The sequence below is a fragment of the Megalopta genalis genome, chromosome 6 (genome assembly GCF_051020955.1).
Source record: "Megalopta genalis isolate 19385.01 chromosome 6, iyMegGena1_principal, whole genome shotgun sequence".
Lineage (NCBI taxonomy): Eukaryota > Metazoa > Arthropoda > Insecta > Hymenoptera > Halictidae > Megalopta > Megalopta genalis.
Window position 1 is genome coordinate 19,457,417 of NC_135018.1, and position 23,592 is coordinate 19,481,008.

The 23,592-nt window shown below is 40.7% G+C and overlaps 1 protein-coding gene and 1 long non-coding RNA gene across 4 annotated transcripts in view; one reads left to right on the plus strand and one right to left on the minus strand.

Moving 5' to 3' along the window:
• Positions 1 to 636: 636 nt before the first annotated feature.
• On the minus strand, positions 637 to 19,455 carry LOC117223881 (uncharacterized). The gene is made up of 2 exons (XR_004491034.2): positions 19,320 to 19,455; positions 637 to 836 (listed from the first exon to the last, which is right to left on the minus strand). It is a non-coding gene; the product is annotated as an uncharacterized LOC117223881 (long non-coding RNA).
• mamo (zinc finger protein 628-like) overlaps positions 18,777 to 23,592 on the plus strand; it is a 178,469-nt gene continuing 173,653 nt past the window's right edge. For 2 of the 3 annotated variants that reach the window (XM_076522674.1, XM_076522675.1), the window contains exon 1: positions 20,148 to 21,165. In XM_076522674.1, the coding sequence (XP_076378789.1) occupies positions 21,155 to 21,165 (11 nt within the window). In that variant the 5' untranslated portion in view covers positions 20,148 to 21,154. Of the gene's footprint in view, positions 18,965 to 20,147; positions 21,166 to 23,592 lie in introns of those variants that run through there. The other variant, XM_033476462.2, reaches the window with a different exon arrangement.

A 23,592-nucleotide genomic window follows, 5' to 3' on the forward strand; every position in this document is an offset into this window, starting at 1 on the left:
TCTCCTTTTTTATTTGCAACTAAGACTCTTCGAGTCTCGCCGTGTTTTTCGAATTTCTAGTTAAAGCGAGACATAAATAATATTTTTGCGAACATTACAATGCAAAATAAGTTGCAACTTCTCGCGAACAAATAAAGGAACCCTCGAAATCTTTTTAAAAGTAATCTTCAAGGAACTTTCGTGTCTACGCACATATTGATCGTGACGAATTAATACAATAAGTGACTCGATAACGACGAAAATGAATCGTTCGTTTCGATCGTTTGTCTTTTTCTTGAAAGAGATCCGCGACCATAAGACACGTCGCCGTCGTTAGACATGTGTAGATCAGGCGATACTGTAGGAAGCCGTTCTTCCGATGGAATATTAATTGAATGGACCAGCGAACGGGGTCAGATGAAAAATGAGTTATCGATGCGGAGGCTGCCCGGTGGACGCTCGCAACGCAAACAAAATGCAGCCGAATGAATAAGTGATCTAATAATTCTATTATATATATCGCGATGATCGGGCGGGACACGTCCCGAACGAACACCGTTTAAACTGTCGGCGAATTTCCGCGATTACGTTTGTTTGTATTATTCTATACGGCGGCGAACGGGAATGCGGTTTGCACTTATCAACGGTAGACGCGTCTCTCGGTGTCAACAAGCACAATAAGAATCATTTTATTGACCGCTGGATACATCACGAGGTGTTTATTACACAATCTTGAAATAAGCATTTTGAACAGGTCATCTGAGGTCTCGGATTAATCGTCGTTCCCTCTCCTCTTCATCCAACGTGGCAACGGAACGCTCTTGGGTGCCGTGTCGGAATGTTGTTTATTTAGTGTTCTGAAAACAAAAACGAAACGTCCGACACGTGCGGAGATAGGATGATACGAGCGAATCGATGTCTAATTTCTGCGATTCGGGATAAAATTATATTATTAATATATAATAATATAATAATTTAATATATATATATATTAAATTATATAATAAATTATATAATTTTATCCCGAATCGCAGAAATTATATATATTATATATAATAATATATTATATATATATATATATATATATATATATATATATATATATATATATATACATATATATTATATATAATAATATATATAATTATTATATTATATTATTATTATGTATTATATATAATAATTTTTTATTTTTATTTTTTGTTGTTTCAACTGAAACAACAAACGTTTTCCGATACGAAACTGTGAACAAGTCGATGCTTATCTCGTGTTTGTTAGAAAATTAAAACGAACAAAATCATATTTCCTTGGTCGATGACACCTCGAGGTTCCTATACAGATATTTCATTATCGACACGCGAGTGTCGTAACGTTGCCGAAAATTTTACTGAAAAAATCAGAGACGGTTCGACCACACACACAAGGCGCGTGCACGATTTATCGCCAATATATGATAAATCAATTTCGAACATTGCGAATATGAAAGTAACACATTCTTGAGATTGCTGGTCGTTTGTAGCTTTTTGTTCAAAGTGTTATTTATAACGCGTATTTCTGACAAGTATTCCCGAAATATTGAACGGTTTATCTGCTCGATGTTATTGTAATTTAAGAGTAATAAGTTGTATTAGTTATTATTATTATTATTTAGATATTAGTATTGTATTAATTAGGTATTATAGTAATCGAAAAACGCAACGTGTGTGTGTATGTGTGCATTAGTTTTAATTTAAGAGTAATAAGTTATATTAGTTATTATTATTATTATTATTATTATTATTATTATTATTATTATTATTTAAATATTACTATTGTATTAATTAGGTATTGTAATAATCGGAAAACGCAACGTGTGTGTGTATGTGTGCATTAGTTTTAATTTCAGAGTAATAAGTCATATTAGTTATTATTATTATTTAGATATTATTATTCTATTAATTAGGTATTGTAATAATCGGAAAACGCAACGTGTGTGTGCATGTATGCATCAGTTTTAATTTAAGAGTAATAAGTTATATTAGTTATTATTATTATTTCGATATTACTATTATATTAATTAGGTATTGTAATAATCGTAAAACGCAACGTGTGTGTGTGTGTGTGTGTGTGTGTGTGTGTGTGTGTGTGTGTGTGTGTGTGTATTAGTTTTCATTCTTCTGTATCGGTCAATGAATAAGAGCAAGTGGTCACAGACTGTCGATGTCAGACAGAGATCGATTAATTGATTTAATTTACGTAATAAAAGTTTAACTACTTATTTCTACCTATTTCTTGCATTTCAGACATTCCTTAAAAAGAAGAATGTATAAATTGGACAGATTATATTTTAATACAGTCGCTTAGATATTGTTATTCAGACTGTTGCATTTTTTACTGGTGGCAGGACTCCATTTTTGTGCACAATCTGAGCGTCGATTAGGGAGAATTTATTGTACTCCGACGATACATCGAAGTTACAAAAGTCGTTTAATTTATTTATATGAAAAGATTAAGATGTAAAAAATCGTGTTATGAAAGCAGTATTGTTTGCGTCGAGGCAATATAAAAAGTAAGCGAATCGACGTGTTCGTTTTTTAATTGTTCTGAAAATTGCATAAAGTTTCAGAATCGTTTCTTTTTAATAGAACTGGGTGAGCTTTAGATCCAAGGACTAGCTTTACATGTTAATATTAATATTAAATTATTACATTATATATTATATTAAATTATTACATTATATATTATATTATATATATTATATTATACATATTATATTATATATATATTATATTATATATATTATATTATACATATTATATTATATATATATATATATATATATATATTATATTATATATATTATATTATACATATTATATTATAATAATATTAAATTAATATAAATAGACGTACCATTGGCAACGGAAATATTTTAAACAATCTGACCAGCGTACATCGCAACGTCTTTATCATTTTACCAATTGAATTTTTTAGAATTGCCAATGAAACCGTAACGTTAAAATGATAACAACAATTCCTTGCCAAAATATAGCTTCTTACATAGAACACTGACGCGATTCACACGTTTGTTAATAATTCTTCATCTATTTGTTGCAAGCGCACATTTAGCCATTCAATATTTTTAGCTACACTTACATTAATTTTCATTTCATTCAACATGAATTCAGAAATCCTCAATTTATCAGTCCGAGCGAAATAATCGGCACGAAATGCTTTTGCAACGTGTCCTACACGATGTAACAATGCGAGTTAAGCAACTTTTATAAGAACGTAACTCTTAGTTCTACTGTTATTGCGTTTGCCTGGTGATCCCATCGTCAGTATTGCATTTGTTCAGCTTCCTAGCGAGATTCAACGTGGTGCTAAACCTAAGCAAATAAATTTATTTAGCATACCAGTAGGCTGCAGACCTTTATGCAAGATCAAAATTTCCTGAAATCTTTCCGCGAACCGGAACTCCCGCCGGAATACAGAACACGATTGTATTCGTCGCTTATTCGATGATGGACGAGTCAATTATCTGAAATTTACCAGTTCAGATTAATATTAGAAATATAATACCAAGTCAGTCAAAATGACTGGTTTCTGTTTTCTTCTTCTACAATTCTTGATATTATTAAAACGTTTTTTTACGAGTAATTTTTAGATATATTTCTTTATCGAAGCACATATAATAGAAATCGTACGAAGTTCACATAAATCCAATATTATTATTGTTATAAAATCACTTGTTAATATTAATTAATTAATAATAATTAATAATAATTATTGTCATAAAGTCACTTATTCGATGATGGACGAGTCAATTATCTGAAATTTACCAGTTCAGATTAATATTAGAAATACCAAGCCAATCAAAATGACTGGTTTCTGTTTTCTTCTTCTACAATTCTTGATATTATTAGAACATTTTTTTTACGAGTAATTTTTAGATATATATCTTTATCGAAGCACATATTATAATAGAAATCGTACGAAGTTCACAGAAATCCAATATTATTATTGTTATAAAATCACTTATTAATATTAACTAATTAATAATATTTAATAAAATAATTATTGTCATAAAGTCACTTATTCGATGATGGACGAGTTAATTATCCAAAATTTACCAGTTCAGATTAATACTAGAAATACCAAGCCAATCAAAATGACTGGTTTCTGTTTTCTTCTTCTACAATTCTTGATATTATTAGGACGTTTTTTTTACGAGTAATTTTTAGATATATTTCTTTATCGAAGCACATATTATAATAGAAATCGTACGAAGTTCACATAAATCCAATATTATTATTGTTATAAAATCACTTATTAATATTAATTAATAATAATTAATAATTATTATTGTTATAAAGTCACTTATTCGATGATGGACGAGTCAATTATCTGAAATTTACCAGTTCAGATTAATATTAGAAATACCAAGTCAGTCAAAATGACTGGTTTCTGTTTTCTCTTTCTACAATTCTTGATATTATTAGGACGTTTTTTTTACGAGTAATTTTTAGATATATTTCTTTATCGAAACATATATTATAATAGAAATCGTATATATTATTATTATTATATTATTACACATATTATATTATTTTATTATTACATATTATATTATTACACATAAATACACATAAATATAATAAATAATAATATAATAATAAATATAATAATAAATATAATAAATATAATACACATAAATCTAATATTATTATTGTTATAAAATCATGTAGATTAGTCGCGTTTAAGTCTCGGTAGTTCTGGTGTTAAAATTAGAGGAAAGAAAGATGAAACTCGATTTTTGCACATTTTTATATCATTACGCTACGCTACGTATTAATTTTTTAACGATGAACATGGATAACACATATTTTCCTTGAACGCTCTGAGAGTATGAATTGAAACTAAATACGAAACAATTCTTTCGACTGTTTCTCAAATCGCGAAGGCGAGTCGAAAAAACTGATAAACGTTTCTCTGATTGAGAACTCACCTTCGAGGGAGTTGGATTTAAACCGAAAAAGGAGTCGACCGACCTGTCTGTGCATGACTGGCCGATTCTACTTCTCTCGGTTCCCACTATACGGACCGTGTAACGCAATGTATACGCGAAACTGACGAATTTCAGACGCGATTTTTTTCGAAAACGAAATCATGATTGTTCTCATCTCTCAATTAACTTTTTTTCCTGCATTTCTTTTCGCACCGCTCGGACGGTTCTGCTGCGAGTTCTGCGACACCCGGTACAATTGTTTCGCATCGAGTGAGCACCGAAAAGAAATCGAGCGCAAGGAAAACCGTTTCTTATCGTTTCCTTGTCCGTGGACTTTTTTTACAGAGATCATTGCGTGCGTACAAACTGCATATTTTTACACAAAATTCCCTATTCTCGTATCGAACGTTACGAAAATTGAAACAAGGAAAAAACTCCACTCGTTCACTGAAAGATCTCTTGCGGTAAAAATACGACGGCTGCGTTTCTTGATAATTCATCGTCTCTACCTTTGAAAATGAATCATAATATCGTTGCCGAAACCAAATTGCGCTAGGATTTACACGAGCTAAAGAAACTCGACGATTCGATGAGGCAGTTTTTATTGCAACAGAGTCGCAATACATTGATTTTTCTTGAATTATTCGCCAGTGCGATCGTTCCCGGTCGAACATTGCTGATACATTACACAGCTCGTGTACAGTGGCCCACAAAAATATTCGTAAAATAACCTTGTTATGGTATTTTACAACGCAATAACTATTTTAAAACTGAACTGAACGACTTGAATTTTCTTTTAGACGATGGAGGAACTAGCCTACTGGACGACGACTGAAATGCTTCTTTTTTTTAATTACGCTACTGCTTGGAATGACAGAAAAAATTAAAAACCCTCGTTTTATAGCTTTTTCATCTGAGCCTATAACGAAAATTTGAAAAATGTCTTGTTGCTCCAAAAATTGTTAATACTATAATAATACTATAACCTTGTTATAGTATTCTACAACGCAATAACTATTTTAAAACTGAACTGAACGACTTGAATTTTCTTTTAGACGATGGAGGAACTAGCCTACTGGACGACGACTGAAATGCTTCTTTTTTTTTAATTACGCTACTACTTGGAATGACAAAAAAAAGAATAAAAAAATTCTCGTTTCTTAACCTTTTCATCTGAGCCTATAACGAAAATTTGAAAAATGTCTTGTTGCTCCAAAAATTGTTCCAAAAGCTAAAAGACGAGGGTTTTTAATTGTTTCTTTTCATCCTAACTAATAGCAAAATTAAAGAAAAAAGAGCCTTTCAGTAATCGTTTAGTGTCTATGAAGTCCCTTTATCGTCTAAAAAGTGTTCAAATCATTTGGATCAGTTTTGAAACAGTTATTGCATTTTAAATAGTATACGAACACTGTTTTGAGCCACTGTATTTCTCGTAATATATGAAAGAGTTGAGATTATGACAATCTTTCCATATTAAAAATGCAGTATTTCCATTATACACCTACAAATAACTTGCAGATATCATTTAAAAATGTATCAGATGTCATTTAATTCTAAAAATTTATCAATTCGATCCGTTGGATTGATTCATTCATTGGTCGTTCGCGAAGCGATTTTTTAAAGTACTTCAATAAATGGAGTCATCGATTCTACTTTCATCGTATCCCCCCGCTCTCCCCGCAGCATTTTGGCCTAACAAAGAAAATCGTTCATCATTTGTTATAAACTCGTTCACAATACCCAACTGTTGCTATTTTCACTTCAAATCAAGCGTAAGTTTCATCCCATAGAATACAATAATAAATTCTCCCTAATCGACGCTCGGATCGCGCACAAAATTGAACAATTTTAAAAAAGAAGACGCGATCGTTCTCGCCTGGCGACTCATTTTTATGATCGTCGACAATCGATACCTATACGTAACTACGCTCAGAGACGTCCGCCAAACAAGGAGAAGAGCCAAACAGCAGATTTTGCCCGCTAGCTAACAAAAATTTCGAGGCTCCGTCGACGGGAACACCGTTCACGGGGATCGGTAAAAAGTCGCGCGCGCGCGAACGTCTCTGACAGAAAAAAACCGGCAAAATTTCCGCAGAGGAAGATCGAACCGGCGGTACGTCCTCCCGGAAGCGGGGACCGTTTTTCCATGGACGTTGGAAGCGGCGAGGCGTCTGTGAAAACCGACTTTTGTGCAGCGTCGCGGACAGGCAACACGGACAATGAAGCGTGCCTGCCGTAGGCGGGCGAGCGTTACGACGGCAAATCCGATTCACGCACTATCGACGCGTTACCTAATAGCGTACTACGTGGATGCGGATACATAGGCACGACGTCACGTGCCCGACGGAGGCACCTGCGCCTCACGCAAAGCAAAAATAAAGGTGCGCGAAACGAACTGTAGCAATTGCCCCGCAAGCCTGGCCTAACACACACACACACACACACACACACACACACACACACACACACACACACACACACACACACACACACACACACACACACACATATACACCCGCGCGCGCGCGGGCTTCCTCTCTCGGGCCGCGTGTCGGTGCGCCGCTGTGTCGGTGTGTTTTCCACGTCGGTGTGCGTCCACGAGCGGAACCCACACCGAGAAGAAACGAGCCAAGTTCCGTTCACGCAACGCGCGATGCGTTACCTAAGAACGCGTAGACGCGCAATTTCAGCTGACCGCTCCGCACCGCTCCGCTCCGCGCCGCACCGTTCCGCGCCGCGCCGCACCGCGCCGCACCACACCGCTCTTTGCCGCTTGCGGACGATCTATGAAAAACAACGTGCACGTGGACGCGCATGCAACGCCGGATCGATCTGGAAACAACGACAGAACGTGCCAGACAATAATCGCGTTTATCACGCGGGAAATACCCGGTGAGTGCTCACCGACAAGGGTCACCCTGCGAAAACCCTAGGCCATAATAAGGTATCAAGCCAGCCAACCGGACCTTTTTTACTGGAATTTCTCCAAGGCAAGTCGGCGCAGTTGCGACGCGTACCGTGCGCGCAGCGTACCTGAAAATTTTGCCCCCGACCGTTTCCAGAAAATCGTTCGCATCGTTTGTATCGTGACGCCGGGAAATTGACGGCTGATATTTGAGCCGTTTATTTTGAAAGTGGCATATGTCACTTCGTTTTTAAGTCGGTCACTTTGTTCTTAAGTCGATATATTTAAGGGTTTGCGTTTTAACACGTTGAGAAATATGGATGCTGATTTTCGAGAAGATTTACTTGTATTTGTTATCTCAGGATACCGATATATATATATTAATAATAATAAATAATATAATAATAATATAGAATATATATAATATATAATATAATAATATATAATAATAAATAATATGTAATTATATATATTATTAAATTATTTATACTGATTACTATACTTATTTATGCTATAGAGAGTATTATTAGATATACTTATTTATACTACTATATATTATTGAAATAATTTATATATATATATATATCTCAGTATAAATTATTTCAATAATATATAGTAGTATAAATAAGTATATCTAATAATACTCTCTATAGTATAAATAAGTATAGTAATCAGTATAAATAATATATAATCATATATAAATATATGTATAAATAATATAATAATTTATATATATATATATATCTCAGTATAAATTATTTCAATAATATATAGTAGTATAAATAAGTATATCTAATAATACTCTCTCTCTCTCTCTCTCTCTCTCTCTCTCTCTCTCTCTCTCTCCTCTCTCTCTCTCTCTCTCTCTCTCTCTCTCTCTCTCTCTCTCTCTCTCTATACTGATATATATTATATCAGTATATATCAGTATATATATCAGTATAAATAATTTCGTATAAACATTAAAAAGTCACCACTTTTCATTACGGTAAAGTGACTTATGCCACTTTCAAAATAAACGGCTCATTTGTCAATAGACTTTCTTTTTTATTACAATTTATTTTCTTTTTTATTACAATTTATTTTCTATTTTTATTATTTATATTATTTGCTTGTAATTCGTCTGTCGAACATTTGACAGATTGGTTTTCGCCGAGATCTGCGTCGCGTGTTGGAGCTTTCTCTTTAGTTGGCGTTCTTTTGTGTTGTATTTATTATCGAGTTTATGTTCGTGTTTTTGATTTTATAGAATTTTATAGAGTTTTATGGAATCGATTTTATGTCGGCGAATTTTTGTTAGGGAAACGTTTTCGTTTACACGCCTGATCGATGCAACTTCGACGAGCGAAGACGAGGAGCGTTTCGTCGTCTGCTTACCGAGTGCAGAAAGAGACAGGAACAATTGCGGCGGTGCGACAATCGCAAGGTAGTTTTACGCATTAATTGCTTCGATTAAAGTCGAAACAATCGCTGACATGGTAATCATGTTTTCGTTCTTCTCTGCGACGCTGAGGGTTCGTGAGAAATTTGCGAAGGCGCGCGGCGGGGTGGCGTCGTGCGTATTTGATTTTACTGCGCTTGAATTTTTAGCAGTTTGTCGAGTCGAAACAATAGTTGAGAGCTGTTTTTAATCCCTAGGTTAATAAAAAATCATCGGAAAATTCATTTCATTGACAGAGGTTTGTTTCGCGAAGCAACGTAGCCTTCGAAAGAAGTCTGTGTTTCGAAATGTTTTGTTTATTGTTAAGTATATTTATCATATTTATTATTAAGTCGCTGTTTTATTGGAAAAGATTCATATTTTTAGAAAATGCTATCGGAAATCGTCCGAGTCTATGTTTCGAAATATTTTATTTATTATTAAGCACATTTATTATATTTTATTATATTTATTATTTATTATATTATTAAGTCACTATTTTATTAAGAAAGATTTATACTTTTACAAAATGCTATCGGAAATCGTCCGAGTCTATGTTTCGAAATATTTTATTTATTATTAAGCATATTTATTATATTGTATTATATTATTATTGTTGTATTTATTATTTTATTATATTATTAAGTCGCTGTTTTATTGGAAAAGATTCATATTTTTAGAAAATGCTATCGGAAATCGTCCGAGTCTATGTTTCGAAATATTTTATTTATTATTAAGCACATTTATTATATTTTATTATATTTATTATTTATTATATTATTAAGTCACTATTTTATTAAGAAAGATTTATACTTTTACAAAATGCTATCGGAAATCGTCCGAGTCTATGTTTCGAAATATTTTATTTCTTATTAAGCATATTTATTATATTGTATTATATTATTATTGTTATATTTATTATTTTATTATATTATATTAAGTCACTATTTTATTAGACAAGATTTATATTTTTAGAAAATGCTATCGGAAATCGTCCGAGTCTATGTTTCGAAATATTTTATTTAATATTAAGCATATTTATTATATTGTATTATATCATTAGTATTATATTTATTATTTTATTATATTATTAAGTCACTATTTTATTAGAGAAAGGATTTATATTTTTAGAAAATGCTATCGGAAATCGTCCAAGTTTACGTTTCGGAATACTTTATTTATTATTAAGTACATTTATCATATTTATTATTAAGTCACTATTTCATTAGAAAAGATTTATATTTTTACAAAATGCCATCAGAGAAATCGTTCATGTTTTCTCTTATGCCATTCCATTGAAACCTTGATTCTTTATCAACAATATCTGCCTCATTTCGATTCTTCCGACAAAAATATTTAAATTTTGTTGTAGCTTTCGCATCGATAAAGTATCGTACTTGTTAATTCCTGGTCTAAAATAATTAGTGCCAGTAATAATTAATCGCTGAAACAATATTCGTAACATCATGTGCATACTTCTTTGCACACTCGCTCAATAAAACAGCATCGTTACCAAATATTCATTAAATTCACCGCTAAACAATCCCACTTCCACGTGCATTTAATTCCAAATAATCCGAACTACGTCGATCAACAAAATCTAATAATCATTATCCACGCGAGTTGCGTGAAATTGTTACGACGCGTCTTACGCCGTAAAATCCCCCGCGATTGTCTTTTCACGAAATAAATCGAAATTAATAAATAAACGAAAACTAATAAATCACGAAATATAACGAATAATAAATCGAAATTAATAAATAAACGAAAACTAATAAATCACGAAATATAACGAATAATAAATCGAAATTAATAAATCACGAAATAAATCGAAACCTTCGAGAGATTTCGCATTCGAAGCCACGCATTGAAAAACCGGAATTTCTCGATTTGAATCCGTGATCGAGGAAAACGCAATCCGTCGGGGCGATCGCACAACAACGGATCCGCCTCGGACGTTCGATTGCCTCGCGCAGAAATTAATCACAGTTTAAGACAATCTAATGGAAAAGAGGAACGTTACAGTTATGGCCGAGCGGCGAGAGCCGGCGTCGCGGGATCTCGAATGCTCGCGAGAGCCTCTAAGATAATAAGTTCCCCCCTCTCCCCCCCTTAGTTCGCCTTTTAATGGAAACGCCAGCGAATCCAGGATCGGAAAAGTCGCGTACGGTCCGCGGATGGTGGCCGCTCGGACACGGTGCATCATTATGCATCGACGAGGATGATCGGCGAAGGAAAATCCGCAGCGATCGGAATCGCTGCAAAACAATTTTAATGCCTAGAATTTCCCGGGTCCGCGGAGTAATTAGAACGTAAATGCACGGCACACTTTATACGAGACTGCGGCCGGCGAGGCAATAAAAAGGAAAAAAAAGACGCGTCGCGAGTACGTTCTGAGAGGAACAATGTATAATTTATTAGCGGCTATACATCACCGGCAATTCTTGCCGCGTTCGAGCGGCGATTCCACGTCTATGGTGCGCCGAACGGTTTGCCCGACATCGCCGGGGTTTCGCCATAGGACGAGGCTAGACGACGCGATGCAACGCGACGCGACCCGTCGCGACGCAACGGAGGGAACCTTCTTTTTTTTCGTGGAGATCGATAAAAGGAAACAGCATCGGGCAACGCCGCGACGACGGATTACGCGCGTTAGCGTGCCGCCTGCGCGGCCTTCTTTCGACGGTTGTAAGAAACTATTGACATTGAGGCAATTCAATTTGCGCGATGGATCCGCGAACGGAGCGGACAGAGAACGGCTAGGCCCGTAAACGCGTCCGGTTCTTACGGTGGCGATCGCGCCGAGTTATCGGGCCTTCGAATAATTTATCGCCGGCGATCGCATTAAAGTAGCTACAATGAAATTATTCCCCGCGGCGATACGTCTGCGAGCCGAGTTGTGCTCCACGTGTGTCCACACGTACGAGCTAGATCGAACGCGCGCGCGCGCGCGAGCGAGCGAGCGAGCTCGGATGCACTCGGCAGTCGGGCGCAATTAGTATTACCTAAGAATCTATATGTATAGCCAGCTGCATCGTAACGACTATATTGTACGAAAAGTACGTAGCCGTACCTACCTGTGCCCGCGTCCGTGTTCGCGCGCGCGCGCCTCCGCCGAACCAACTTCCACGATGCACCAACTGCATTTCACGCCACCTGGCCGCACGCGTGTTTACCTTGCCTAATCCAGAGTCACACGTGTCGCACGGACGCGATATCTGCCGAATTTCGATACGTTTCCGCGGCCGATGCGTTCGTCGGTCTTTTCTTTGGGTATTGTTTGTATGTTTTCTCCTTGCGAGCTCGACGGCGAATTTTATATTCGGCGGAGGACGATCGGAGGTTGCTCGGCCGATCTGGGAACGTAGAAAATGTTTGGTTTCTGGGTCCTCGTGTTCTGGGTCCTTCTAGGACTCCACTAGATCGTTTAGATCAGGGGTGTCGAACTCAAAAGCTATAACTTCGGCCAAATAAACAATGCTTAACTTTAGGTGGGCCGCGAAAAAAGAATCAATGTTCATAGAAACAAATATTTTTATCTTGACTAGTATATTGTAATAATATATAATATAATATAATATGTAATATAATAATATATAAAGTTAAATTATAGTTCTGTAAATAAAAGTATATAGTTCTGTTAAATTATAGTTCTGTTAAAATATAGTTCTGTTAAATTATAGTATATATTAGTTCTGATACTCTTGACATCAAAAATGTTCATCTCGGGCCGCGAGTTTGACACCCCTGGTTTAGATCGTTTTGGAGCGAGGAACGTCGGGCATTCTCTTAACTTATTATCCGCCAATGTCCCATTTTTTGGGACACTTTTTTCAAATTTTGTTTCTTTCGAAAACTGCAACTTTTTTGGATAAAATGCGGGCATTAAAATAGTGAGAACATATCACGTGATTCATGAAAGTATCAAGAATTCCCGCTGTTTTGTTTGAAATCGTTGTAAACTTCGGGTTGAAACTGATAATGTGAATTTAATTTTTCCTTTTTTGATTATTGTTATTACGTTAGGTTTTTAATTATTGTTGTTACGTTGTTATTCTTATTCAGTTTATATTCGATTCTCGCTGATAAAATAGAAACATATATAAAAAAAAATATAAAAAAATATATATTAATTTGAAAAACAAGCCCTTTTGACACCTCTGATAGAAGTATACAGATTGTTCGGAAAATCGTGGTACAACCGGCGAGGGAGGGGGAGAGGGTGATTCTACGTGCAAAAATACGTCGAGAAAGAGGAATAACATTTTTTAATCTAAGGCCCCGTTTTCGAGGAAACCGAGTTGCAAGATGCGTCGAATTCGCGTGGCTTGTAATACGACGAGACAGTAGAATTGGTATATCAAGCTAATTTTTCTCGAAATCGGAGCTTTAAATAAAAAAATGATATTGCTCTCTCTCAACTTATTTTTGCACGTAGAGAATCAGCCGCTTGCCGGTTGTACCACGATTCCCTGAACACCCTATATACTTTTACCAGAATGGCTTGTCAAAATGGCTTGCTTTTTACATTAATAAATTATCTAGGAAAGGACGTAGCAATTTTTACGTTTCTATATATAATATTTTCCAAATTTATAAGCGAGAATTAAACATAAACTGAATAAGAATAATAACGTAATAACAATAATTGGCTTGCTTAATAATAATTATTATTATTGTTAACGTAATAATAATAAACGGCTTGCTTTTTAAATTAATAAATTATCTAAGAAAGGACAGAGCAATTTTTACATTTCTATACATTTTCCTAATTTATGAGCGAGAATTGAACATAAACTGAATAAGAATAATAACGTAATAACAATAATTGGCTTGCTTAATAATAATAATAATTATTATTAACGTAATAATAATAAACGGCTTGCTTTTTAAATTAATAAAGTATCTAAGAAAGGACATAGCAATTTTTACGTTTCTATACATTTTCCTAATTTATGAGCGAGAATTGAACATAAACTGAATAAGAATAATAAAGTAATAACAATAATTGACTTGCTTAATAATAATAATAATTATTATTAACGTAATAATAATAAACGGCTTGCTTTTTAAATTAATAAATTATCTAAGAAAGGACGTAGCAATTTTTACGTTTCTATATATAATATTTTCCTAATTTATGAGCGAGAATTAAACATAAACTGAATAAGAATAATAACGTAATAACAAGAATTTTAAAAATAATTACTCTCACTCTCGTACATAGTAAAAATACATTTTTCTGTTTTTGTAAAGTATCGTTGACGTTCCAACACGGTTATACCATAATAAAATATGATCCTAAAAACAAAATGCTCTGTTTATAAATATTTCGCACAAATTAAATCTTCGATTGTTGAAATGGTTGCGCTTTCTTTTAAGTCGAAGCTGTTGCATAATCGGCGTCCTTCAAGGACACGCCTAAGTGGCGTACGAATCCGAAATTAGGATCGTCAGAATCGGTCGCGAAAATTCAGGTAAACTGAAGATTAAAAACGTTTTCGAGCACACAGTTTGAATTACGTGTCTCCTCCAAAAAAAGAAAAAAAGAGACCGCGGATACACGTTTCCGTTCGCAAGTAGAATATAAATACCGAAAAATAATAAAAGCAGAGAAACATTTGAAAACGTATAAATAGCCTAGATATGTTAAGAGCAATAGAATTTGTTATTACAATGGGCATAATAAATACAATAACCAGCTGTGGGAATATGAATATTCCATTTATTATAATTTTCCGGAGTATATTCAAAACGTTTACGTATCGATCAGCGTTCGTGAATATGCAAAACTCCCGTTTCATTTAAATATTTCGAACTATGAAACGCATAGTTTTCTAACCGACTATTGCCCACTCGAGTGCCCACTTGTTTAATAGTTCTCACGAATTCGCGATTCCACAAGGTGTATCTTCTCAATGAATTCGTCGATAACAACGGCGACGATTTTCATTGTGAACAGACATATTTCCATTAACGTATCATAATATAATCGTTTTCGTTCGGGTGTTTATTTAATAGACTGTCACGTATTAACACTAAAACCTACCGCGGTCAAAGTGGCCGCTTTCTTATTTTGCAATTCTGCAAAGTTCCGAGGCTGCTTTCGTGGAAAACGCTTGAATAAGTTATATTATTGGATCAAGTCTCTTATAAGAAAAACTTTACAAATTCCAAATAAATTCGGCCTTCACCACTTTTCTGAAGCAGTACATGCCAGTTAGTATTACTGCTTGGTGGGTTTAGCGTTAATAGACTTTCGACAGACGAACGGTCGAAGAAAATAGATTTCGTCTGTCAAAAGCGGATAGAAAAGAATGAAACAAGAGTCAGTCAGTTGTGATCACACTCGATTGCTATTCCGCTATTATGAAGTTCGATTCGTTCGACTCCGAACACTATCAATGACCGGGCCATTAAAATTTTAATCGTGTCCACGCATCGCTGTCATGATTTTCAACGACTGTTTCGCGGGAGTTCGGATTCGAGAGCGGACCGCGCGAAGATCAGAATCATAAAACGGAATCCTAAAGCAGAATGCACAGAGCACTGAGAGATAGATAGATAGATAGATAGAGAGAGAGAGAGAGAGAGCAAGAGAGAGAGAGAGAGAGCAAAAGAGAGCGAGAGAGAGAGAAAGAGAGCAAAAGAGAGGTAGAGAGCGAGAGAGAGCAAAAGAGAGATAGAGAGCGAGAGCAAAAGAGAGTTAGAGAGCGAGAGAGAGAGCAAAAGGGAGATAGAGAGCGAGAGAGCGAGAGAGAGAGCAAAAGAGAGTTAGAGAGCGAGAGAGAGAGCAAAAGGGAGATAGAGAGCGAGAGAGCGAGAGAGAGAGAGAGAGAGAGAGCAAAAGAGAGATAGAGAGCGAGAGCAAAAGAGAGTTAGAGAGCGAGAGAGAGAGAGAGAGAGAGAGAGCAAAAGGGAGATAGAGAGCGAGAGAGCGAGAGAGAGAGCAAAAGAGAGTTAGAGAGCGAGAGAGAGAGAGCAAAAGAGAGTTAGAGAGCGAGAGAGAGAGCAAAAGGGAGATAGAGAGCGAGAGAGCGAGAGAGAGAGAGAGCAAAAGAGAGATAGAGAGCGAGAGAAAGAGAGAGAGATCCAACGCCGCCGGTGAAAATGAATTTTTCTCATTTTCGAGCAGCCGGCAGGAACGATCGCTTAACTGCTAATCGAACGACTTTTCAAGAACAATTAAATTGATGAAGCAATTGTACCGTCGCGACCAGCGCGAACGCAATATATAATTCACGTTGCTACTACGGATACCGTGACAAAGCGGCAAAGCGAAAGAATTATTGGCCGCGAGTTGAAAGGAAAATGAAAGACGACGCGAAAAGACGAAAAAAGGAAAATAAAAAGGAAACAAAAACGATAGCGAAAAAACGACGGAGTTAAGTTGACCGAATCTCCTCGGTTAACTGGTTAAGTCTCTGGCGTAATTGGTCCCGTTCCCACCACTCGCGGTAACAACACACAACAACAACAACGATACTGTGTTACACGTACATACACTAATGTCTCCCTAATTGACGCTCAGATCATCCACAAAAGTGGACAATTTTGGAAATAGAGATTTTTCGAGCCTTGTGGCTCGTTTTTTATGGTTATCGATTGTCAACAACTATAAAAACGAACTGCAAGGCTAGAACAATCGTATCTCCTTTTCCCAAATTGTCCATTTTTGTGCAAAATCCGAGCGTCAGTAAGGGAGACATTATTGTACGTTTTACGGGAGACGCGTTATACTAAATACAGTAATGTCTTCCTAATTGACGCTCAAAAATGTCTACTAAAATGGACAATTTAGGTAGAGAAGATACGATTACTCGAGCATTTCGGCTCGTTTTTATATTTATTGGCAATTGGTAATTACAAAATCGAGCCGCAAGGCTCGAACAATCGTATCTCCTCTCCCCAAATTGTCCATTTTTATGCAAAATCCGAGCGTCAGTAAGGGAGACATTACTGTACGTTTTACGGGAGACGCGTTATACTAAATACAGCAATGTCTCCCTAATTGACGCTCAAAAATGTCTACTAAAATGGACAATTTAGGTAGAGAAGATACGATTATTCGAGCATTTCGGCTCGTTTCTATATTTATTAGCAATCGGTAATTATAAAATCGAGCCGCAAGGCTCGAACAATCGTATCTCCTCTCCCCAAATTGTCCATTTTTATGCAAAATCTGAGCGTCAGTAAGGGAGACATTAGTGTACATTTTATGGGAGACGCGTTCTATTAAATACAGTAATGTCTCCCTAATTGACGCTCAAAAATGTCTATAAAAATGGACAATTTAGATAGAGAAGATACGATTACTCGAGCATTTCGGCTCGTTTCTATATTTAATAGCAATCGGTAACTACAAAAACGCCTCTCCCCAAATTGTCCATTTTTGTGGACAATCCGAGCGTCAGTAAGGGAGACATTACCTTAGCGCTGGCGACAGGCATACAACGAGCTCCGAAAACCGTGGAAAGGCTGCCGAGTAAGGACACGGTCTCGAGTATTCCAAAAAAAAAGAAACGGTCTTTATTCGATTTCAAGATGGAGGAACCGACAAGTGGTTTTAAGGGATGGAAAAGAGAGGAACCTTTCGGCCGAACAGTCTTTGAAAGCTCGCGAAACAATCGTCCTTAACGCGGGAAAGAAAAATCTCCATATAAATTTCCGGCAAGCGTTCCGCGGAGAGGACGTCGCGCGGAGACTATATAACAAAAGGAGTCGGTCTTGACGGGCCGAGGGGCGAAGGGGCGGGGGAGGGAGGGAGCAGCGGCGGGGCGGGCGCAGCGACGGAGAAAATACTTGTGACAGATCGGGACGGAATCGCACGCGAATATCTGTTCCGTTAACGCGGCCGTCTCTCTCCTTCTCTCTCTCTCTCTCTCTCTCTCTCTCTCTCTCTCTCTCTCCGCTCGAATCCGCGCGCGTCTCTGTCACGCGCCGCGAATTCGAGTTACGCCCGTCGCCGCGGCACCGTGCGAAATTTCTAATTTCGAGGTCAGCCGCGCGGCGAACTACGTCCGAAATAATTACCCTCGACGCTGCGTAAGACGTCAATGCGTTTGATATTCTTACACGCGCGCTCTGTCTCGCTCTTCTTCTCTCTTCATCGCTCGGTCGCCTCCTTCGTTCTCGCTCTCTCACTCTCTCTCCCTCTCCCTCGCTCTCTCCCTCTCCCTCACTCTCTCTTTCTCTCTCTCTCTCTCTCTCTCCCGTTCTCCGTCTCTTCTCCCACCCTTACACGCGGCGAACATAAGTTTTTTTGGTCCAACGACGCCTATGGCTCTACGAATCGCGAGATCTGCGAGGGAAACGTGCGCCGTCTCTGTGTGTGCGGCTGTGCGCGTGAGCGTTTCACACCTGACTACTACGGTAGTCAAGCGAGCGACCGTGGCGACATCGCGTACGATAAAAATGATCGGGCCCGCTCGCGATTTCCACGTAAAATAGTTAAACGACGGTGCTCGATTTATCGGGGCCGAATTGTGCGCGTGGGCGGCGGCGGATCGATTTATTTGGTCGGTAAAGTCTGCGCGGCGAACACGGTAGGTTAGTTGACCGCGGGGCCGAGCGAGCGCTGAGCTGACAGTAGGCCGGCGACGTCACAGTGGGCCGGTTGAGCCTTCCTTCGTTCGATTCAGGCAGGCTCTCTATTCATTTTACATGTAGCAAGGTAAATATTTCAATGCTAGTGTCAATCCGTTATCCGCGGCTCGAAGTGCGTGATTACGTCGCCAGGAGCGTTCTGTGATAAAACCAGCCGTCATTAATATTTTTTTTTCCAACACGACGAGAGAATCGCCGACGATCTCTCGCGGCTCAGGGGTGTGAAGAAGTTTTTTTTCCCCGTTCTCCCGTAATACGCGTTACGAACACGCGCGTAGCCTTGTTCCGATAGAATTTCTTTTCTTGATTCATCGTCGTCGTCAACGTCGTCGTCGTCTTCAACGTCGTCTTCAACGTCGTCGTCAACGTCGTCGTCGTTCGCTCGTGCACGTTCCTGCTCAAAAAAAAAAAAGAATAATTACCGCACGACGACGCACCGGGCTCCACTGCCACTGCCGCTGTTGTTTGTGTGTTGTCGTCGTCGTCGCCGTTGCTGCTCGACCGTCACGAACGATCCCCAGCGAAGGAAAAAAACGAGATAGAAAGAGAGAAAGAGAGAGAGAGAGAGAAAGAGAAACGCGGCGACCGATTTTTCGGCACGGCCGTCGAGAAGCTCGATCCGTGAACCACACCGATATAATATCTCACGGAATTTGACACACGGGACACGCACCTTCCATCCGCGGCCGAGCGAGCACCCGATCCTCCGGAGCACGATCGACAGGATTCGCCAGATCGGCCGCGGCGCGCCGCAACACAGCTCTACCGAGACACGTGAAATCGCACGGTTGACAGTTAACGTGTGCGCGCGGGGCCGTCAGTGGATCCCGAATCGTTTCCGACAGCGCGTCGCGTGGCTCGCTCGGTTCGACGTTGCTCGACCTTGTGCAGTTTCACTTTTTGGCAAACGTAGATCCCCGGCTCTCGCGACGGCGTCAACACCGTCGCGACCTTTCGCGCGAATCAACGCGTTTTCGTTTTCCCTTCTGTGCTCGATCGTTCGTTCGTTCGCTGCGCGAATCGTTTCCCGAAAGTCTCCCGTCGCGATCGACCTCCCCGCGATCGATCCGCCCGCGTTCGATCGCCGCGAGTCTCATCTCCGCGAGAGTGTTAGGACGGTAACGCGACGAATTCGCGGCGTACGCGGCGCGAACGGCACCGAGCCGCCGACACGTGACAACAAGTGCACAGTGAAGAGCCTCGCCGAATGTCGTCGTCGCCGCCGCCGCGGCTGTGCGCGATCCATCGTCGCCGCTCGATCGATCATCCGGGGAAACCGACTGTCGAGCGTGTGCGGCTCTCGATCGACGATAGGAATCGTCGGGGAAAATGAGTCGTCGTCGGTATCGGCCGCGGCTCGCGGTCCCGGGGAAAAGTAAACAAAAGTGAAACGCGCTCTCGTGAAAGCAACGTCGGCCGGGGATTGTGTCACCGATTCGATTCGGAACGACGTCGCGCCGCGCCGCGCCGCGCCGTTGACGTAAAGGAAGATTCCCGTCGAACGTGTGTCGTTGTCTCTCGGTAAGAGCTGGTGCAAGGATCGACGACGCGCGACGAGCGCGTCGCAACAGGCGAACGATGATATCGTGTCCTTCGATGACCGGAGTCATCGTCGGACATCTTCGTCGGAGATCTTCCGAGGAGGACAAGACAGAAGGAGTGACAGTTCGCCGAAACTTGAAAGAGAGACGTATATAGCCGTACCGTCGTCGCAGCACGGCCAGCGCTTAGATGGACCACCGTCTAGGAACCACGGTGCCTCGTTGTCAACGGCGTCGTTCGACGCCGTCAGACGACTGTCGTCGACGCACGCCGCGAAGAGAAGTACGTACGCGCGTTAAACGGCGACGCTTACGCGCCTAAACCTTCGGTCGACGCGCTGTTCAGCGCGCGACAAGTGTGCCGAACGTCCTCGTGAACGGAGAAAGAAACGGGCTGCGACCACGCCGGGACGGATCGAAAGGAGCGGAAGGAAGAAATTGTAGGAGAATGGTTCTAATTGCCGTGGTGTACACGAAACTTATCTCTCTTTCTCTTTCTATTTCTCTCTATCTGTCTCTCTCTGTCTCTCTTTCTCTCTCTCTCTCTCTCTCTCTCTCTCTCTCTTTCTATTTCGATTGGTGTTGAAGCGAAACGTGAGGCGAAGAGTGCGTGTTCCGTGAGCCGCCACGGCGGGACGAAAATATCACACGTGCGTCGGGAGTAAGCCGAGATTTTTGGAGGACGACGGGAGTCAAGCGGGCGATCGGTGAGCAGAATGCTTTTTCGGTGAGCGACAACTACAAAAGCAAAAGAAACGAAGCGAAAAGAAAAATAAAAACAAACAGGGAACAAAAAAAAACACGGAAAAACAGAAAAGCAAGCGAGCGACGAAAAGAGAGATTTTCTCCGTCGATTGCAAGGTGGGGTGGGGGGGGGGGGGAGGGTGGGAAAGAAATCGTTCGAGGGACACGGTTGGTCGGCGAAAGGGGGAATATAACGGCGGAACGACGGGACGGCGTTCGTATTCCGCGCCGTAACCGCGGAAATCGAACGGTTGGCTCGCGGGGAGACACGCTGTCACGGCCGTTTCCACTCTTCGCCGGCGAACCTCTTCGCGGAAATTTCTGATCGTATTGACAGCCTAGCTCCGGATCCGTCCGCGTTCCTCGAGCTGCCGCTCGATGAAATAGATCGTTCCGGGTTTTCGCCGGTCACGTGACACGTCCAGCCGTCCGGTCGGGGCTGATAGGGTCCGCGGCCTGTCCGCGGGGTTCCCTCGAAAACTCGGCTCGGCTCGGCCCGCGAGCGGCCCGCGGGAACTCGGCTAAATCGAACGATTCCCCGTCGAACGGCGAGCGAACGTGTCCCGGCAGGTGATCGGGAGTCTGTGTAGAGAGACCTCTTTCAGTCATACGGCCCTGCATGCTAAACAGCATAGACGTTTGACGTTTCGCGAAGGTCGCGTGCTCTAGCTCCGTCCTTCTCGCGTGGCCGAACCGTCTATCTTTCTCTCTCTCTCCCTCTCTCGCTCTCTCTTCCTGGCTCTCTGTCTCTCTCGCACGCTCTCTGTCCTTGTTGCCGGACCCCTTCCACCCGCCCTCTGCTGCACCCCGCCCACCCTCGCGAACCGTTACGCCGCGGTTCCGTCTCTCTCTCTCTCTCTCTCTCTCGCCGTCTTCGTCGTCTTCGCGGTCCCTCTCCTCGCCGTTCCTCTCTTCTATTCCGGTCATCCGTCTCGCCCTACGCACATACGCACGTACCGTTGGGCATTTAACGATCGCGCCGCGTGAAATTGTCGCGGCTCATTGCGCTCCGGGAAGTTCCGCGAATTTTTCCGATCCGAGGGACACGCGGGACTCTCGACGGCGCGGAGCGGCGCGCGGATTTACGCGCGCGCGTTCGCGAGCGGACGCGGATCTTTCCGACGATCGTCGCAGGCCGGATCACCTGGCCGGCCGCCCCTCGTTGCCCGCGGAAGCGGCGACGAAATGCTCGCGCGGACGTCGTAACGTTCCAAGTTAGCCGAGCCGAGGTCCTGAAAGTTCGCCGAGATGCCGCGCGTTTACGGAAAATTGCGTCGGACCCGCGGATTGCTGATAAAGGGATGGACGGGGATGTGTTCCGCGATCTTCCCGTTAAATCGGAGGCAAATCGTGGCTTTTCGAAACCGTGGCTTCTTCTCTCCGCTTCGTTTATAGGCTCCTGCGATCGCGGAATGTCGGGTCTGTTCGATCCAATATCTCGTCTTTTACCGCGGCATTCTCGAATTCTCTTCGTTCGTAGACAGCTATCGAAGTAAACGGACAGTCTTCGGACAGTCTTCTAGTTCCTTTTAGTCTAGAAAAGTTTAGCGAACTGTTCGACGAACGAACGGCGCGCGCACAGCTGTTTCGAACGAACGCGTCGCGTGTCCCGAGTCATTTTGGCGAAATTTTTCAGCGAAATATGTACGCGTTGCGAACATATTTCCGCGTTGCTGCCAGCGCGATACGAACGCAGATGAGAGAATTCAGCGTGACGAGGGCAGATTACATGAAATGATCGAACGTAACATGATCGGATCCGTTGCACTCCGTTGAACGAATTTTTCGAACGCGCTTTCGCGCGGATCGATCGATCCAAGACGCGCGACGGAAACGCTTTTCTTCTCTGTTAGCGATCGCCGGTGCATCGTGCAGGGACTTGCTGTATCATACGTGCCCGCTGTTCTTCGCAAGCAAGAGCCCCGCGATGTTCGCAAATATTTGCAAAATGATTGCACATGTATCCGTCAGTTCGGCCGCGACCTTCGCGGGGTTAACGTACGAGCAGCGTCGTCGAAGATGCTCGTGGCATAACCGAGAGAACGTTCCTCCGTCCGCGTTTTATTCACTCGTGCTCGATGGCGACGCGTTTTCATTCTCCAAGAGACTCGAGAAAACTGCTTTTCGAGCGTCGTTAATTGGACCGAGATTTCTGTTACGCGGAAACGCAAGATACAGCCGGGGCTGTTGCTTAAAATAACACTTCATTTCGAATGGGCAGGCGAAGGCGGTTAGATCGCGGAGCAGACGAGCGCGCGAAATTTTGTCGCATTCGAAATTTAATCGTATCGCGAAAATAGTTCTGTCCGCGACCGACTAATTGGCCACGCGCTGAAAGTTTTGGATAGGGGGGCGATTGTAACTGTTACGAATCGCGTTCCAATGAACCGCGAAGAGTCAACTGAAGACG